Here is a 20,190-nt window from a genome sequence, read left to right on the forward strand (position 1 = left end):
GTAAACGTTGGAGGGACGATGCCAAACTGAAAACTCAGCCCGGATTTATAAAGGAAATCTGTGCAATCTGCTTGGGTTGAGTTTGCTCAGCATCTACCAGAGAGGTGCCAGTGAGAAAACAGCTGTCTCTTAGCTGAACAGCGGGTGAGTTTTTCGAAGGATAGAGTGTTCCTAAAAATCTTCCAAAATACAGAAAAGATCCCCAGCCCAATCGTAAAGCCAAATTACGAGACCATCAATTAATAACGTGTTAATTGCCGCGTTCTCCTAGTGCTTTTCCTCCTTTACCTATCGGGACAACGCGAAGCACTTGGTGAAGGTATAATCCGGAGGCAAATAACACGAGTTCCCCCGCACGCGCGCCCCCCCCACCCCCCCATAAATGAGTATTTTAAAAACTGGAGTCTCTCGATGGGGTTTATAGCTAAATTGTCAAGTACAGATGAGGCGGCCGGCGGCCTTCTCGGACCCGAGCAGCTTGGCTACTTCCCGCTCAGCTTCTTCATGACCTGGCTGTCGGGGGCCGCGTTGGTGAAGATGCTGCCGACGAGCACGTGGGTCCCCCAGAGGCCGTGGCGGATCACTTTGCAGCAGCCGAGGTCGTCGACGGAGAACCCCAAGTGCCGGTAACGCTCGTCCGTCTCGAAGAGGGTGGTGTTGGTGTACGGCCCGAAGAACTGCCGGGGAGGGACAGAGTGGCTGGGTTAACGCCGGCCCCCTGTTTGGTGCGCGCTTACTATGTACCAGGCGCCGTACTGAGCGCTAGGGTGGATACGAGCAAATCGAGTCAGACACAGTCCCTTGTCCGGCCCGGCGCTCCCTTTCTCGATCCCGGTTTCACAGATGAGGTAATCGAGGCACCAAGTCAAGTGACATTCCCAAGGTCACACGGCAGATAAGTGGCGGAGTAAGGATGAGAATCCACGGCCTTCTGAATCCCAGGCCCGTGTTCCATCCACTATAATAATAATGATGGTATTTATTAAGCGTTTACTATTTGCAAAGCACTGTTCTAAGCGCTGAGGAGGTTACAAGGTGATCAGGTTGTCCCACGGGGGGCTCACAGTCTTAATCATCATTTTCCAGATGAGGTCACTGAGGCCCAGAGAAGTTAAGTAACTTGCCCAAAGTCACACAGCGGACAAGTGGCGGAGCCGGGATTTGAACCCATGACGTCTGCTCCAAAGCCCGGACTCTTTCCACTATGCCATACTGCTTCTCTGTTTCACCTATCTGCCTCAGGGGAGGGGCATTTGTATAGCACGGTTTCACAGCAGGGATTTATTCTTTCAACTGTATTTACTGAGGGCTTACATTGCGCAGAGCACTGTACTAAGCGCTTGGGAGAGTATAATGTAACAATAATGGGACACATTCGCTGCCCACAACAATCTTACAGCCTAGAAGGGATGAACTTGTTCAATTCCTAAACCAAATGGCTTATTTATTCGGACCCACGGCTGTCTTTCCCTGTTGACTAGATGCTCGAGGTGAGCAGGGAACGTGTCCGCTAACGCTGAGAGGGAGCGTGGCTTAGTGGGTAGAGCCTGGGCCCGGGAATCTCAAGGACCTGACTTCTAATCCCAGCTCTGCCGCATGACTGCTGTGGGACCTTGGGCAAGTCGCTTCACTTCTCTGGTCTCATTCATTCATATTTACTGAGCGCTTACTGTGTGCAGAGCACTGTACTAAGCGCTTGCGAAGTACAAGTTGGCAACATATAGGGACGGTCCCTACCTAACAGTGGGCTCACAGTCTAGAAGTCTCAGTTACCTCAGCGTGGCTCAGTGGAAAGAGCCCGGGCTTTGGAGTCAGAGGTCATGGGTTCAAATCCCGGCTCTGCCAAGCTGGGTGACTTTGGGCAAGTCCACTTCTCTCTGCCTCAGTTACTTCACCTGTAAAATGGGGATTAAGACTGTGAGCCCCCCGTGGGACAACCTGATCATCTTGTAACCTCCCCAGCGCTTAGAACAGTGCTTTGAACATAGTAAGCATGTAATACCATCATCATTATTATTATTATCTGTAAAATGGGAGGTAAGTGTGTGAGCCCATGTGGGACGGGGACTGTGACCAAACTGCTCCAGCGCTTATAACAGTGCTCGGCACACAGTGAGTGCTTTACAAGTACCACAATTATTATCATTTCTACTCGCCCAAGACTTTAGTACAATCTTGGCACACAGTAAGTGTTAAATAAATGTGATTGCCTCTGAAACATTGGTGGAATCCTCATGAGATTATGTTTAAGGGCTCCTTCTGGAAGCCACCAGAGGCCCTTTAAGTGTCTAAGTACGCTTGCGAGGAGTGACCGGTTTATTTGCAGAAAGCAAGCAGGTGACGGTTCCAAAGATAATGAAGCTCGATATCGATCCTTCGGTGGCATTTATTGAGCACTTACCATATGTAGAACACACAAGCGCTTGGGACAGTATGAACTCTGAATAATCTTAGGACTTTGGAAATGCTACAGGAATCGGTCAATGGTATTTGAGCAGTTTGTGCACAAACCCGGACTAAGCACTTGGGAGTGTAATAATAATAATAATAACTTTGGTATTTAAGCACTTACTATGCTTAGTATGGTGCCCTGCACATAGTAAGTGCTCAATAAATAGGATTGAATGAATGAATGAATGGGCAAAGCACTGTTCTACAGTGCTACAAGGTGATCAGGTTGTCCCATGTGGGGCTCACAACCCCACTATATAATGGAGTTGGTGGGCATGTTCCCTGTCCATAAAGAGCTTATAGTCTACAGGGGTGACATAAAGGAGCTGTTGATTCATCCACATGCAGGGTTTCAGTACTAGCTCTGAGAAGCAGCATTTTCCAGTGGAAAGAGCACAGGTTTGGGTGTCAGAAATATGGGTTCTAATCCCAGCTCTGCCACTTGCCTGCTGTGTGACCCTGGGCAAGTCCCTTTACTTCTCTGTGCCTCAGTTTCCACATCTGTAAAATGGGGATTAAGACTGAGGTGGGACATCCAACCTGCTTAGCTCGTAGGCTTGTATCATCATCATGTTGGTATTTATTAAGCGCTGACTCCGAGCACTGTGCTAAGCACTTGGGAGAGTACAAGAGTCGGTGGACACGTTCCTCGGCCATAAGCTGATGCCATGTTTCCCCATAAATTTTGCATACTCACTGCCAAGCCAGAAGATGGATCAATGAAGTCAGCCCAATAGCCTTCAGTACGAAGCGCATAGCAAATTTCCTTAGCACCATTTATGAACTAAAAGACACACAAAAAGAGAAATGACAAAAATCAAAGACAGGATTTTGAAAATCGCAATGGGAACGGATTTAGAGCTCAGACAACCAGCAACTTGCAACTGAATGAACACTGCTTTTATCGGAGACTAAACGAGGTTAAGAGGATTAAAATTCAATGTCTATGTTGGGTGATTACAATCATATGAGATTAATTAGGCCAATCACCAAAGGATGAAGCATTTGCACCTCGTGGATTCTGCAGCTACTTTGATTGCTCATGTGGATGGCAGGATCACACTTGTTGACTTCTTTGAAAGACTGACAGATTAGGTATTTTCTCGCTCTTTCATTTCCCTTCATTAAGAGCGATTACCATGCCCTTGTCCAGCTTTCCCCAGCATGACTTTGAAATACTGTCGCAGGTAATGATTACATTTTTGGCGGGGAAGGAGTGAGGGTTCACCCTGAAGACATCGTGAATAAAAAGCACTGAAGAATTGTGATTTTAAGCCCTGAGAAAGATCAGCAGATAATTTATGGGTTCAGTGAGAGTATGTGCTATTTTATGGTGTTGATTTTGCTTATAAATCACTCGCATCTTGGGTGTGGGGCAGAGCGGCATTCCCCTCCGGCAGCCCCGGCCCCGGATGGTTAGATGGGGGACTCTGGTGAGGCTGGTTCACCCTCAAGGAACCCATAAAAACCTTAATTTTGAAATATTCTAGTGACAAAAGGGCTTCTGGGCCTGTGTTTTTTCACAACACCGAAAGACTTGAACACTGAAACCTAGTAATGAAAGGCAGGGAACAGGAAAGGGCCTGAAGGGAAAGACCAAGTGGATGCTCAAAATTTAAAGGAATGTGGGGAAAGGGTGATGAACCCCAAAACTGCCTACAAACCCGGGGAGGATGGAGGGGGACAGGAGGGCTGGGGTTGGATGGGCCCTTCTGCCCTCCTACCCACCCAACTCTAGGAGAATGAAAAGAAGCCAGTCCCCAAACCTCTGGCAGCGTAGGCCAGGGAAACGAGTGTGAATGGGAACCCCAAACATCCAGGATGTGGACGTTGAAAGGCGCCCACTGCTATCTCCGTTTGGAAAAATGCAGACTCTTCAAAACCCCACCCCCATGAGTCAGTGTGGAATCTTTTAACCTTGATCTAGATTCCAGAGAAACCCACAACTTTGAGAGATTGTGAGAGCTCTTAACCACTGTTTCGACCCCTGCACTGCCCCATTTCAAAGCGAACTTACTACGGGGACCAAATCCTGCAGCATTTTACCTACCTCCCGCAAAAACCATTGTGAAATCTGAAGTATCTGGGCAGCGGTGTGAGGGAAAATTCATTCGCCTTAATATCAATACAGTTCAGAGTGCGTTACCTTCCTGGGTCCTTTCAAAATGTTCCTGTTATTGGAATTCATATTCGGGACAGTCTATATGCATTCAAACGGAGCAGAATAACAAATGGCATAGGGCCACTTGCAGTGAGAATGGAACCGTTGACTACCCATGGGGCTTTCTAGCCCACACTCCCACAGAGGTAGTGACATCTTTGAACGTAGGCAATGACATGCTAACTCTTACTACTCTGCTCCTAAACAGGAAAAAAAGATCCCCTACCTTAATATACTCATTAAAGGAATTTGTATTTTTCAGTTTACTCGAGAACCTTTCACAGGATTTTGGTGAGTCCCTCTTCGTCTTGTCTCCTCCCTTCTCCTGGTTTATCACCCAGACACTCTTTCTTCCTTTGTCTTATTCATTCCATTTCTCTCCACCTCTCCCTCTTTTCCTGGGTTATCTTCCCATCTTTCTCTTATTTCCCCCCCCGCGTCCCCCCATCCCAGTACTCTTTTTGCTGTCTGTTTCCATGCACTTGGGTGCAAATCATATTATTTATTCAGGTAGGTAAATAAGAGGAGAAAGCGCTCAGGGAAATTCCTAATCCCTTATTAAAAATCCTCCCTCTAAAAAAGAACCTAATCAAAATAGCTTTAACTCAAAGTGACGACTCATCTCACTTTAGAGCTATCTTTATGAGGTTCAGAGGTCGAAAAGACTAGTCAAAGGCTAAGCAGAGATTCATCTAGACACGTAAATGAAGGCCTGCTAAAGTCAGGTTTTTTTTCCTGATACGAAGTTACAGAATTTTTAATCCCACGATGTAATGATCTCCTGGCAGCCCTTAGAAGCAATGACAATTAAAGTTCCATAGCTATAAACTTGTGGTTTGTCTGAAAAAATAACCCTCATTGTTTCAGCAGGACTTCGCTCTCCTTACACTAGTTCTCAGGAGAATATTTCTAGCCAACCGAAAGGCAAACACAGAGAACTTTGCTGTTAGTAACCTTTAAACCACAAGGTTACAGTCCACATCCCCACGTTCTCCCGATGACAATATTAGAACTGACAGAAAGGTCCATATGGAAGAAAGAGGACAATTAACAAACAATTAGGCCAGATTACACCACCCAAAACCAACGGACCATAAATAATTCAAAGACAAGGGCGAAAGAAAATGCGGTCGGTTTTCCTCTGTCGGCGGTTTTAATGCTGATGCCCAAGGTCCTGACACCCTGCCAAACTGAAACTGCTGTTAGATAATAATAATAATGTTGGTATTTGTTAAGCGCTTACTATGTGCCAAGCACTGTTTCAAGTGCTGGGGGGGGATACAAGGTAATCAAGGTTGTCCCATGTGGGGCTCACAGTCCTAACCCCATTTTCCAGATGAGGGAACTGAGGCACAGAGAAGTTAAGTGACTTGCCCAAAGTCACACAGCTGACAAGTGGTGGAGCAGGGATTTGAACTCATGACCTCTGACTCCTAAGCCCGGGCTCTTTCCACTGGGCCACGCTGCTTAGATGACAATGACAATTATAATACGCCATTTGGAAAGGTGAGCAGTTTATTACTCCATTTATTCATTTTACTTGTACATATCTATTCTATTTATTTCATTTTGTTAAATATGTTTTATTTTGTTCTCTGTCTCCCCCTTATACACTGTAAGCCCACTGTTGGGTAGGGACCGTCTCTATATGTTGCCAACTTGTACTTCCCAAGCACTTAGTACGGTGCTCTGCACACAGTAAGTGCTCAATAAATATGATTGATTGATTGATTGATTTCCAGAACATCCACGCTCATCGTCAGAACCATTACCGAAGGACCCAGTAAGCAGTAAGGCTAAGGTGCTCGGGCCATCTGATAACTACTCCAACAGAATTTGCTTCTTTCTTCGAGATGTCGACCGCCGCAATAGGGACCGACGAAACTGCCGGAGGGAGACGGAGGGGCTTTCAAAGACGGCAAGACCAGGCATGCGGATGCCGCCCGCGATCTATGCCGGGGAAATCCGTTCTGCTCCGAGCGGGCTCGACCAAACTGGCTTTCGGAAGCGAAGGCTGACATCTGCCGGGAGCTGCTGCGTTTCATTTGGAAGCACCAATTCCCGTTCCTTCCTTCCTTCCTTCTCAATGCAGGGACCCCTCTAGTGGATTTTAAACTTGGTGCATATCAGGAGGCGGGCAGTCAGTAGCCTTCAACCACCCGAAGACCGGCCAGAGACCTTTCGCTCACTCTGAGAAAGACTACCGGGTTTTGGGCTCAGAACCTAAATGAGAGACTTTGCGAGAAAACTGCCAGGTGGGGACACGGCTTCCTCCCATTGGCGTCTACACGAACTGTGGAAAGAAGGTTCTTTCCACACGCTAACAACGAGGAATGGATGGCGCTTTCATTCGACTGTTTAAGTAGTTCGGCGGCTCCCGTCAGCTGGAGAACAAAGGCGTCAAATAGGGTGGTCCGAAAATGCCACAGGAGGCAACTTTCTCAAGACGAAAAGGGATATTCAGGGCATTTGAAAGACCAGAGTGTTCTGTGACTCCTTGTTTCCTAGAAGAGTGCCCACCTTGCTTCAAAATCTGGAAAGGCGGGGTGAAACGGGCATTTTGGGATACGTGGGTGGAAAGCCTGTGATCGTTTATTCATTCTCCACTCACTCAATTCCGAGTATTCCTTTTATTTACAGTCATCTACTTAAAGCAGGGCAGTTCTACGCTAATGCTTATCTTGGCTACCTCTGCACTTTCCAAAATACTGCTGAATGGGGAGCCCGAGTGCTTTACCTCAAGCTTAAGGATGGAGTTGAACAGGCATTTCATAGATGTTTTCCCTGATTCTGGGGCGGAGTAACTGAGATGAGGTTTCGTATTTACTGAAGTTGTAACAGTTTTGAAAGCCAAATGCACCAACAAAGTCATTCCTTTCTCGCACGACTAAGAGGCCAAGAAAGATCCAGAGGAAGCTCTACGGAAAACGCGGCAGGAGACGGCAGCACCACCAGGACCGGCGACTGGACCGGCCCCGGGGTCAGGGGGCTGCTCTTCGGAAAGCAGGAGAGGAGACCTAAATCAGGAGTCGCTGGCGGCTGCAGCTCCCCGTTGGAACCCAGTCCCTTTCCCTCCCCGCGTCGGCCCAGTAGCCAGAGCCAAAGGCCCACGCCTAGCAGGCTAGGGGTTTCGAATTCCAACCAGGCAGTGAACACCCACAGGGGAGAGGCGTTTACCTTTTCCAACAGCATCTCCCTCTCACTCTCCACCTCTTCGCTCCAAGTCGTCATGTCGTTCTTGGTTTTCTGAGTTACCGTAAGTACCATGAGCTTATTGGTCGCTGCCTCCGGGAACATTGCTTCAAAATCTGGAAAGAAAAGACAGGGTGAAACGGGCATTTTGGAATACGTGGGTGGAAAGCCTGCGATCGTTTACTCATTCTCCACTCGCTCAATTCCGAGTATTCCTTTTATTTACAGTCATTTACTTAAAGCAGGACAGCTCTACGCTAATGCTTATCTCGGTTACCTCCGCTCTTTCCAAAACGAGGTCGATAAAATACAAATGGGTGCCTTTTAGCAGAGCAGACTGATTGACACGCTGGCAGTTGAGTCTGCTTATCCTCGCCCTGCTCGAACTCTGCCCGGTGACCCTCTCGGATGGGATAGAAGATGGGAGTTTGGGCATTTCCTGCCATCCCTCTTTTCCTTTTCTTCCACTCCCTTCTGCACTGGCTTGACTTGCTCCCTTTATTCACCCCTGCCCTCCCCCAGCCCCGCACAACTTATGTCCGTACCTGTCATTTATTTCTATTAATGTCTGCCTCTCCCTCTAGATTGTGAGCTTGTTATGGATAGGGAATGTGTCTGTTTTATTGTACTCTCCCAAGTGCTTAGTACAGTGCGCTGTACACAGTAAGTGCTCAATATATACGACTGATTGACCGATCAGGCGTTTTTACTGTGGTCATGGCTTCCTGAAAAGACTTGGAGGTAGGGTTAGCAGCAAGGGGTTCTGCTTCCATCTCCCTGTCTGCCTGGATGGGTCGTGTCCTGGGTTAATTTGGCCCCCCAGGACTGTCACACCCTGGGTGGACTCGGGGCAGAACCATTCAGGGGAACACCAGGGACGTGGTTTGGGGGCAGGCCTCTCGTTCCAGACAGGCAGACAGACATCTTCTGTCAAGGATATGCATTAAAGCGTCAAGCTATGGAACATTAAGTACCCTGCCACTGAGCTGCATTCCTCAGTACTAAGAGAACTAATGGCTATTGCTAGGGAGAAAAATGCGCGTACCTCGTCTCAGTAGCTCTGGGCATGTTTGTATTGCACATTCTACTTTGGCGTTCTCAAAATACGTTTCAGCACTGCTAATTTCCTGTAGCTGAAGAGGCGTTTCGCTACCCTAGGAGAAGAAGAAAAATCTCAAGAGGTTATTTTAGGTTCATGCTACCCGCTAGATTGCCAGAAATCATTCACTTAATCCACTTAAGGTTTTTTGTTTTGTTTTGAAGAATGCTCGTCTTAATCTACAAAGAGGGTAAAATAAGTTAAGCCAACTGTTTTCACCATTCTGCTGAGTAGATAAACATTTCTTTTCTTTGGTACTTGTGAAGTGCTTACTGTGTGTCAAGCACTGTTCTAAGTGGTGGTTTTTCTAAGTGATGGAGTTAATTTCTAGAATTAACTTGGCAAAGCCAGGGGGGAAAGCTCTCAATGATCTGGGGCACATCTGGCCAAGTGCTACTTCTGACTTCTGGGAAGAAAAGTCCTGCTCCTTCTGGGGCTAGGAAAGAAAGAGGAAATGTCACGAGGTGTGGCGTGACATCACCTCTGCTGCTGTAATCTCAACCCCTCCTTTGTAAAACGGAGGCAACAGAAGTAACTTACATAAGGATTCTTTGGCAGAGGGAGGGGGAAGATGGAAATTGTAAGCCACTTTACCAACCGAAATTATAACTCCGCCCTGCGTTAACTTCCTTAGCTATAACATGTGATCGTAACTACTATCACTTTGGGACGGCTCGTGGGTTAGTGTTGAGACATTTTCAGATCGTTAAGAGACAGAAGTGAACAGTGGCTCTGAAGACACTTCTGCCCTGGCCTTCTTTTTGAAGTGGGAAAACTCTTATTCCTGCTTCTGCCAAGAGCAGGAGGGCTTATTATACAAGAAATACGTAACACTGAATTTCTGCAGAGCAAACTGAGCCTTTCCGGTGCTCTAATAAAATAACCTTTCTGGACCAGTGCTATGTCTTCCTTCTGGAAAGCCATGAAGACTGCACTTGGAGGGATTATGGACCGGAGTGTCTGCCAGACCACTATGCAGGGGAGGAAGGACCACAGCCCATCCAAAGAAGTGCCTTGAACCCTTGGTGTTCCACTATGCAATACCTTCCTGGAGATCCACAAGGAGGAAAGTGTTTTTTCCTTTTTGGGGATCTTCCAGAACGTCCCGGTCACCCCTTGAGGGACTTGGCTTGGGTCTGATTTGCGACCTCAGTGCTTGGCATATAGTCAGTGCTTAACCAAGTCCCAATTAAGTCAAGGGGGTTTCTCAGGGGTCTCCAGAATGGGACCTGGTTGTTCACACAATGCTTCCCAGGCTTTGAGCAGACTTCCAGATGGAGTCACTCACCTCGTCTCTTCAGTTTCCTTCCCCTCCCCTAAACCTCTCAGGCAGTTTACCCCCTACCCGCCTCTTCTAATCACCCCTCCTTCAACTCTTCTCCCATCCACATTTCCATTCTCCTTTTTAGAAAAATTCTATTCAAGTGCTTTCTTATGTTATTTGTAAAGTGCTTTTTTATGGTTAACTGCTTTTTAAAAATATTTTATTTGTGATACGCTTATTATATGTCAAACACTGTGCTAAGTGCTGGGGTAGATACAAATTAATTAGGTTGGACACAGTCCCTGTTCCGCATGGGGCTTTACGGTCTAAGGAGGAGGGAGAACAGGTAGCCCCATTTTACAGTTGAGGAAACTGAGGCACAGAGAAATGAAGTGACTTGCCCAAGGTCACCCAGCAGACAAATGGCAGAGTCGGGATTAGAACCCAGGTCTTTACTGCTTCCAAGGCTTTCCCAGAGTAACTGGAAAGAGGTGGTGACTCGTCAGCCGGTCTGACACATTAGACCCCTTTACGCAGCGATGCGATGTTGCTGCATTTCTATTTCTTTAAGCCCACAGAGAGCCCTCCTTCTGTCAAGTTACCAAAGCCGAATCGCCTTCTGTTTCAGAAGAGATCGACTGTGGGGAAATGGTCCCAATCTGGCCGACAGGAAACATGGCACAGAGAAGGGAAATTGAACACTGCAAAAGGATTCCTTTTACCTGAAATTCAATTATGCACTGTGCCATCACAAACTCGTGCCTCTCGTTCGATGAGGGTTCCGCTAGAACGTCAGGCAAGGTTTTATGGGCCGGAGTTTTCCTCGCGGTAGCTGTTCCGTTCAGGTGGCAATCAAATCCTATGTTCCCCGGGAGCTGGAATCTCTGATCCTGGGGTCCAAAGGGACCCATCATTTCATCAGGCCATACGGTTCTCGAACCTGACAAGAGAAAGAACAGGATTTTATTCCTTATGGTCTACTGCACTGTTGGGCCTCGGCGGGCAACGCGATAATGATGGTGATCTTCTCTCTTGCCAGTTCGACTCGAGGGATCCTCGGTTAAGGCTGGAAACAATGAAGAGATTCTTTAGTTTACCGTGGTTCCTCTCCCTCCCACCCGCCCCTAAAAATATTACACTGCTTAGAATGGAAGCCCAGAACAACACAGAGAGCTGACTCTTACTAAGCTCAATTATTAAATTTAATAAGCTTAATAAGCTCCCAGAGCACAGAGGGCAAAGTTTCGCTCTGTCCTGCCGGCCTAGCTGATTTGGATACGTCACTGAAAACACACTTCTGCCCCACTGAGCCCAAACCCTTGGAAATTATCTTCCATTTACATAATAATGGTATTTGCTAAGTGCTTACTGTGCAATAAGCACCGTTCTAAGCGCTGGGGTAGATACAAACTAATCTGGAATCCGGTTGGACAGAGTCCCTGTCCCACATGGGGCTCACACTCTTAATCCCCATTTTACAGATGAAGGAACTGAGGCACAGAGAAGTCAACTTGCCTGAGGTCACACGGCGGACGGGTGGCGGAGCCGGGACTAGAATCCAGGCCCTTCTGAGGAGTGAATCATACTTAGCATCCAAAGAGCATCGGTTGTTCAACACAACACCTTCCAAAATATTCTTTTAGAAAATAGCCATCTTTTGTGCTTAAGTTTTTGCGTGATATGCTTAACGTGCTAACACCATTCCTCTCCCACAGGTGCATGGATTATCTTTTTAAAACCCATGATCAGAGTCCTTTGCCCCTAACCCTGTAATCTCGCTGTTTAACCAACAGCATGTCTAACCAACTCTGATATGTGGTGTTCTCCCAAGTGCTTAGTACAGTGCTCTGCACACAATAAGTACTCAATAGATACGACTGACTGACATCTTCTCTCTCGTCTCCTCCCACTTCCTCCGGGGTCTTTCTTCAGGAGGAGGCACGTGCCATATTTTCTCGCCTTAGCGCTCATTTAATGTCTACATTATCCATCTATTTATTCACTTGTGCTTATCATTTTTACGCATTCTCACACACCCAACTAATGTATAAAGGGAATTTGTGTCTGCTTGTCTCCCCCATTAAACTGGAACCTCTCCGAGGGCATGGATTGGAGCAGTCGAGTACAGTGGTCACCATACGGTAGGTGCTCAATAAATACTGCTGATTAGGATACTCCATTTTATTTCCCATTTCTTTTTCGGCCAGTAGCCAAACTTGAATCGCATAAACAATTTTTTTTTTTTTTAATTTCACTTACATATGTCAGGAGGTGCAGTGGCTACATGAGACTCATCTGAACCTGATGATCCAGCGGTAGAAAAAGATTTGGGATTTGCAATCCTTCTGACCAAAGAGTAAAATCCTGGGAGGTAGGTGACCAGCCTGGCTCTGTTACAGAGCACCTAGAGATGATAGAAAGGGCAATGTTTTGGGTAGTGAATGGCATCCTGGAATTACACAGCTACAGTCATCTGTTCACTAACAAATATCTTAGGAAGCAGGGAAACTTGGGCTACAGAGCTCCATTACCAGTTCTATTTGTACAACTGAAATGTCAGTATCTTCATGTCAAGAACTCTATAAGACAGAGACTCACTTTAATAAACTCCACGGGCAACATGAGAGAAATTCAAGCCTTTATTTCAATTACTCAAACCTTCAAAGGCCCCCTGAGATCGTACTACTTCCAGGAGGCGTCTCTCAATTCATTTCTCACCTCCGCACTTGCTAATCCCCAACTGCCAATCCAGCCTTTCTGCACTACCTGCATTCCCACAATCTCTGGAACACTGAGGTACGAAGTTTATATAGTTTTTAATCCCCCTATCTTTAATTTGTGTCAGTTTCCCCAGTTATGCTGTAAGCTTGAGGGTAGGGACTGTGTCTTTTTTCTCTTGTACTCTCCCAAGAGCTTAAAACAGTGCTGTGCACACAGTAGGTGCCCGGTAAATGCTACTGATTGACTGATTGAAGACACAACTCTAGAACTAGGAGGGTTTTTGATCACTTAAACAGAACATGTTTAGTTTCGATTGAGGGGTGCTCCTTTAAGCCATTTTCTAAAAGCGCTGGCCCTAGGAAAATCGAAATTTAAGAGTAATTCTGCTGTCATGATCACCTCCCCCCTCCCCTTTTCAGTGCTCCTACTGCTCCTCTGAGGACAGGGAAAGAGATGACCACAGGAAATTCAATCAGAATTTCTCTACAGACCCCCAGGAAACCAAAGTGAGAAAAGGTGAGGAGAGGTAATGTATATTAAAATTCTTTCAGGCTCACTGCATAAATCCCTGGACATTAACCCCGCTTTCTTTTAGGCACCATAGTCAATGGTTATTTTTCATGGCACTCATGGAACTTTTGTCCTCCCTCTGATAGTGTTGGTTTTTTTAATTGGTATTTGTTAAGCACTTAATACGTGTCAGGCACTGGACTAAGCGCTGGGGTAGAGCCAAGTTAATCAGGTTGGACAGAGTCCCTGTCCCACATGGGATGCACAGTCTTAATCCCCATTTGACAGGTGAGGGAACATTCATTCATTCAATCGTATTTATTGAGCGCTTACTGTGTGCAGAGCACTGTACTAAGCGCTTGGGAAGTCCAAGTTGGCAGCATATAGAGACGGTCCCTACCCAACAGTGGGCTCACAGTCTAGAAGGGGGAGACAGACAACAAAACAAAACATATTAACAAAATAAAATAAATAGAATGAATATGTACAAATAAAATAGAGTACTAAATACGTACAAACATATATACATGTGCCGTGGGGAGGGGAAGGAGGTAAGGCTGGGGGGGGTGGAGGGGGAGAGGAAGGAGGGGGCTCAGTCTGGGAAGGCCTCCTGGTCATTTAATAATAATAATGATAATAATAATAATCAGATAATAATAATAATAATAATCAGAATAATCTGGAACATAGGCCCAGTGAAGTGACTTGTCCAAGGTCACACGCCAGACCAGTGACGAGCTGGGGTTAGGACCCAGGTCCTTCTGACGTCCAGATTTGTGCTCTATCCACTAGGCCACGCCGCTTCTCCATCTGTTTTGCTTGGGAATGTGAATTACGACAGTACATTATGGGAAAATTCCCAACTTCTTATTCAACAGAAGAAACACTGTCTCATTCTCACCACACTGGGGATAAAGACAGAAAGAGAATTCTGAATATACCAGCTTGTTTCATACCACTCCTTGTAGCCCACAGGACTCTTGGTGTGACTCTTGTCACACTTGATGATACGCTGGCAACCCATGATGCAATACACTAAAACAGGCTGTAATTATACACCTAAAATTAGACCGGTCAGTTTTACTTCATGGCAGTGACATAAACATGCACCGCACCCGGTTGTTGGTATGTTGATCACGTTTACTATTTTGTGGGATGGGATGTTTAATCTTAGTACGTGGCCACTTTACAGAGCAAGAAATTAAACTATTCAAAGGTTAACATAGCTCAATATCAAGAGAAGCAGCGTGGCTCAGTGGAAAGAGCGTGGACTTGGGAATCACAGGTCATGGGTTCGAATCCCGCCTCCCCCATGTCTGCTGTGTGACCTTGGGCAAGTCACTTCCCTTCCTCTGTGCCTCAGTTCCCTCATCTGTAAAATGGGGATTAAGACTGTGAGCCCCACATGGGACAACCTCACTTCCTTGTATTCCCCCCAGTGCTTAGAACAGTGTTTTGCACATAGTAAGTGCTTAACAAATACCAACATTATTATTATTATTATCTGCCAGTCAATATCTGGAAGAGAACTCTGACCCGCCTTCGTTTTACTGTTGGATTTTCACCCTGACACAATATGTTTATGTTTCCATTTTTACTTTACTAAAGTGACTGTATATATGTATATATGTTTGTACATATTTATTACTCTATTTATTTTTTTACTTGTACATATCTATTCTATTTATTTTATTTTGTTAGTATGTTTGGTTTTGTTCTCTGTCTCCCCCTTTTAGACTGTGAGCCCACTGTTGGGTAGGGACTGTCTCTACATGCTGCCAACTTATACTTCCCAAGCGCTTAGTAGAGTGCTCTGCACACAGTAAGCGCTCAATAAATACGATTGATTGATTGACTGTACATAGTCTGGAGAAAAGAGAGTGGACACTACTATGTACCGAGGTGCTGGAATACTAAAAGGCTCAGTTAATGTTTGTAAGAAGTAGAATCATCGCTTTGGACCTATGTCTTTTTAAGCAAGACCAAGTATACAAAGGGAATGTCTCAGAGCAGGTGAATTCCTTTATGTACGTTAAAAGTCCGTGGTTTATGACTCTCAAGGAGCCTCTGGTTCATTCTGAGAAACCCTACACCTGACCCCTGCCCCAACACCCGGACCCCACAGTCACACAAACACACAAACACCTACACACGCTCACACCCGATTGAGCTAAGGCCCCTAAAAAGTACTCACAGTGGCCATTTCTGGTGCGGAGAAGGCCAGGGGTGTAGGGAAGTCTGTCCTCTTTGAAAGATATAATAAACAGAATTTCTTCCTGGAACAGAAAGGGAACTAATGACAGTAATGACAGGTGACGCCCGGAATGACGGCAGGGATGACGAAGGGAAATTCCTCCCCTTCACCCCCCACCTACCAAACTTGCCCTTCCCCTCTCCTATGAGCCACCGAGGCAGGACCACCTCAGCCCTGAGGGTGTCAAGGCCTATAATAATAATAATGATAATGATGGCATTCGCTAAGCGCTTACTATGGGCTGAGCACTGTTCTAAGCGCTGGGGTAGATACAAGGTCATCCGACTGTCCCAAGTGGGGCTCACAGTTTTAATCCCCATTTGACAGATGAGGGAACTGAGGCACAGAGAAGGTAAGCTGAGAGGCGGCGTGGCATAGTGGAAAGACCACTATGGAGTCAGAGGACATGGGTTCTAATCCTGCCTCCGCCACTGATCTGCTGGGGGGCTTTGGGCAAGAGCCTTTGGAGTCAGAGGACATGGGTTCTAATCCTGCCTTCGCCACTGATCTGCTGCGGGGCTTTGGGCAAGTCACTTGGCTTCTCTGTTCATTCATTCAATCGTATTCATTGATCGCTCACTGTGTGCAGAGCACTGTACTAAGCGCTTGGGAAACACAAGTCGGCAATATGTATATATGTTTGTACATATTTATTACTCTATTTATTTTAGTTGTACATATCTATTCTATTTATTTTATTTTGTTAGTATGTTTGGTTTTGTTGTCTGTCTCCCCCTTTTAGACTGTGAGCCCACTGTTGGGTAGGGACTGTCTCTATATGTTGCCAACTTGTACTTCCCAAGCGCTTAGTACAGTGCTCTGCACACAGTAAGCGCTCAATAAATACGATTGATTGATTGGTATAGAAACGGTCCCTATCCAACACCGGGCTACCTCATCTGTACGATGGGGATTAAGACTGTGAACCTCACGTGGAAAACCTGATCACCTTGTATCCTCCCCAGCGCTTAGAACAGTGCTTTGCACATAATAAGCGCTTAACAGATGCCAGCATTATTATTATTACCCCAGAGCTTAAAACACTGCTCAGCACATAGTAAGCGCTTAACAAATGCCATTATTATTATTATTGGTGTTATTATTATTAAGTGACTTGCCTGTCACACAGCAGACAAGTGGCGGGGTCGGGATTAGAATTTACGACCTGGGAGCCCGTTGTTGGGTAGGGACCATCTCTATGTGTTGCCAACTTGTACTTCCCAAGCGCTTAGTACAGCGCTCTGCACACAGTAAACGATCAATAAATACGACAGAATTCCTAAATTCCTAGAGATGCAGGTGGCTCAGTGGAAAGAGCCCAGACTTTGGAGTCAGAGGTCATGGGTTCGAATCCTGACTCTGCCACTTGTCAGCTGGGTGCCTTTGGGGAAGCCACTTCACTTCTCTGGGCCTCAGTGACCTCATCTGGAAAATGGGGATGAAGACTGTGAGCCCCCGTGGGACAACCTGATCACCTTGTATACCCCCCGCGCTTAGAACAGTGCCTTGCACATAGTAAGCACTTAATCAATCAATCGTATTTATTGAGCGCTTACTGTGAGCTGAGCACTGTACTAAGCACTTGGGAAGTACAAGTTGGCAACATATATAATTATATATTATATTATATATAACATATATTAATAAATGCCATTATTATTATTATTAAATTCAAAGGGCAGCCCTCCCAACACCCCTTCCACTCCCTGCCTCTGCTCCATCCCCTCCTACTTCCACTTCCTTTCCCATTTTTCTCCTTGTACCCTCCTCTCCCATTCCTCTAATAATAATAATAATAATAATAATGATGGCATTTATTAAGCGCTTACTATATGCAAAGCACTGTTCTAAGCACTGGGGAGGTTACAAGGTGATCAGGTTGTCCCACGTGGGGGCTCACAGTCTTCATCCCCATTTTACAGATGTGGTAACTGAGGCCCAGAGAAGTGAAGTGACTTGCCCAAAGTCACACAGCTAATTGGAGGAGCTGGGATTTGAACCCATGACCTCTGACTCCAAAGCCCATGCTCTTTCCACTGAGCCACGCTGCTTCTCTAATATCTAATAATGATAATGGCATTTATTAATCAATCAATCAATCGTATTTATTGAGTGCTTACTGTGTGCACAGCACTGTACTAAGCGCTTGGGAAGTACAAGTCGGCAACACATAGAGACAGTCCCTACCCAACAGTGGGCTCACAGGCTAGAAGGGGGAGACAGAGAACAAAACCAAACACACTAACAAAATAAAATAAATAGAATAGATATGTACAAGATAGAGTAATAAATATGTACAAACATATATACAGGTGCTGTGGGGAAGGGAAGGAGGTAAGATGTAGGGGATGGAGAGCCCAGAGCCCACTATTGGGTAGGGACTGTCTCTATGCTGCCAACTTGTACTTCCCAAGCGCTTAGTACAGTGCTCTACACACAGTAAGCACTCAATAAATACGATTGATGATGACGACAAGGGGGAGAGGAAGGAAGGTGCTCAGTCTGGGAAGGCCTCCTGGAGGAGGTGAGCTCTCAGTAGGGCCTTGAAGGGAGGAAGAGAGCTAGCGCTTACTATCATCATCATCAATCGTATTTATTGAGCGCTTACTGTGTGCAGAGCGCTGTACTAAGCGCTTGGGAAGTACAAGTTGGCAACATCTAGAGACAGTCCCTACCCAACAGCGGGCTCACAGTCTAAAAGGGGGAGACAGAGAACAAAACCAAACATACTAACAAAATAAAATAAATAGAATAGGTATGTACAAGTAAAATAGAGTAACAAATATGTACAAACATATATACAGGTGCAAAGCTATGCATAGTAAGCTAAGCTTACTATGTGCAAAGCACTGTTCTAAGCACTCCCCCTCCCCAGGAAATAAAGCGGGGCGCCTGGAGGGAGTGGTGGGGTGGTCCAGTGGTTGGCGTCGCAGGCCCAGGATCATCATCATCAATCGTATTTATTGAGCGCTTACTGTGTGCAAAGCACTGTACTAAGCGCTTGGGAAGTACAAGTTGGCAACATCTAGAGACAGTCCCTACCCCAACAGCGGGCTCGCAGTCTAAAAGGGGGAGACAGAGAACAAAACCAAACATACTAACAAAATAAAATAAATAGAATATAGATATGTACAATGCTCTGCACATAGTAAGCGCTCAATAAATACCACTGATGATATGTACAAGTAAAATAAACAGAGTAACAAATATGTACAAACATATATACAGATGCAAAGCTATGCATAGTAAGCTAAGCTATGTGCAAAGCACTGTTCTAAGCACTCCCCCTCCCCAGGAAATAAAGTGAGGCGCCTGGAGGGAGTGGTGGGGTGGTCCAGTGGTTGGCGTCGCAGCCCCAGGATCATCATCATCATCAATCGTATTTATTGAGCGCTTACTGTGTGCAGAGCACTGTACTAAGCGCTTGGGAAGTCCAAGTTGGCAACATACAGAGACAGTCCCTACCCCAACAGCGGGCTCACAGTCTAGAAGGGGGACACAGAGAACAAAACCAAACATACTAACAAAATAAAATAAATAGAATATAGATATGTACAATGCTCTGCACATAGTAAGCGCTCAATAAATACCACTGACGATGATATGTACAAGTAAAATAAACAGAGTAACAAATATGTACAAACATATATACAGGTGCAAAGCTATGCATAGTAAGCTAAGCTTACTATGTGCACAGCACCTGTATATATGTTTGTACATATTTATTACTCTATTTATTTTACTTGTACATATCTATTCTATTTATTTTATTTTGTTAGTATGTTTGGTTTTGTCCTCTGTCTCCCCCTTTTAGACTGCGAGCCCACTGGTGGGTAGGGACTGGCTCTAGATGTTGCCAATTTGTACTTCCCAAGCGCTTAGTCCAGTGCTCTGCACACAGTAAGCGCTCAATAAATACGATTGATTGATTGATTGCAAAGCACTGTTTTAAGCACTCCCCCTCCGCAGGAAATAAAGTGAGGCGCCTGGAGGGAGTGGTGGGGTGGTCCAGTGGTTGGCATCGCAGGCCCAAGATTGCAGGATGGAGGGGAGGGCCCAGGGTGGGGGAGAAGGGAGAGACCCCTCCCACTAAGGATAGCAAAGGTGATGAGAGGGGAAATAAGGGAAGGGACATGGAGGTTGGGAGGGGGCGAGGGGCAGCTCGTACCTGCCCAGGCCTTGCCAGGAGGCCAAGTCTGCCCGTCGTCAAAATGGAGTCGCCTTGGTCATGGCGGAAGCGCAGGGTTGGGGGGGGGGGGGGGGGGGAGGGAGGAGCCGCGGGGATGGCCGAGAGCATCGTTCGGGGAGGGGCACGCGCGAGTGCGCACGCGCGGGGAGGAGATGTGGGATTACCCAGAGCATCGATTTGTGGGGGGGCACCGCACCACGCATGCGCACAGCCCCCGGCTCGCTTCATCTCGGGCTTAGCTGGCCTAATGGCGGGCGGCCTGAGGGAAGGGCCTGAGGAGAAGGAGGCCGTGAGGGAAAGAGAGGGGAGGAGCGGGGAGATGATAACGATAATAATGATAGTAATAAAG

At 46.3% G+C, this 20,190-nt stretch overlaps 1 protein-coding gene across 1 annotated transcript; it reads right to left on the reverse strand.

Annotated features, from left to right (window-relative positions):
- Window positions 1-403: 403 nt before the first annotated feature.
- Window positions 404-19,888, reverse strand: MMADHC (metabolism of cobalamin associated D). The gene is made up of 8 exons (XM_038751474.1): window positions 19,821-19,888; window positions 15,593-15,674; window positions 12,427-12,571; window positions 10,890-11,107; window positions 8,850-8,958; window positions 7,790-7,920; window positions 3,149-3,235; window positions 404-677 (listed from the first exon to the last, which is right to left on the reverse strand). Exons 2-8 carry the CDS (start codon window positions 15,599-15,601, stop codon window positions 483-485), a joined length of 894 nt encoding a protein of 297 aa, XP_038607402.1. The 5' UTR covers window positions 15,602-15,674; window positions 19,821-19,888; the 3' UTR covers window positions 404-482.
- Between the last annotated feature and the right edge of the window lie 302 nt (window positions 19,889-20,190).

Source organism: Tachyglossus aculeatus, chromosome 9 (genome assembly GCF_015852505.1).
Source record: "Tachyglossus aculeatus isolate mTacAcu1 chromosome 9, mTacAcu1.pri, whole genome shotgun sequence".
Taxonomy (NCBI): Eukaryota; Metazoa; Chordata; class Mammalia; order Monotremata; family Tachyglossidae; genus Tachyglossus; species Tachyglossus aculeatus.

Excerpts from the sequence above, each read along its gene's own strand:
- MMADHC (XM_038751474.1), bottom strand. Across the intron at positions 11,108-12,426 it reads CACTGCACCTCCTGACATAT|GTTCGAGAACCGTATGGCCT; the intron begins GTAAGTGAAATT and ends TTCTCTTGTCAG. Across the intron at positions 678-3,148 it reads ATCCATCTTCTGGCTTGGCA|TTCTTCGGGCCGTACACCAA; the intron begins GTGAGTATGCAA and ends CCTCCCCGGCAG.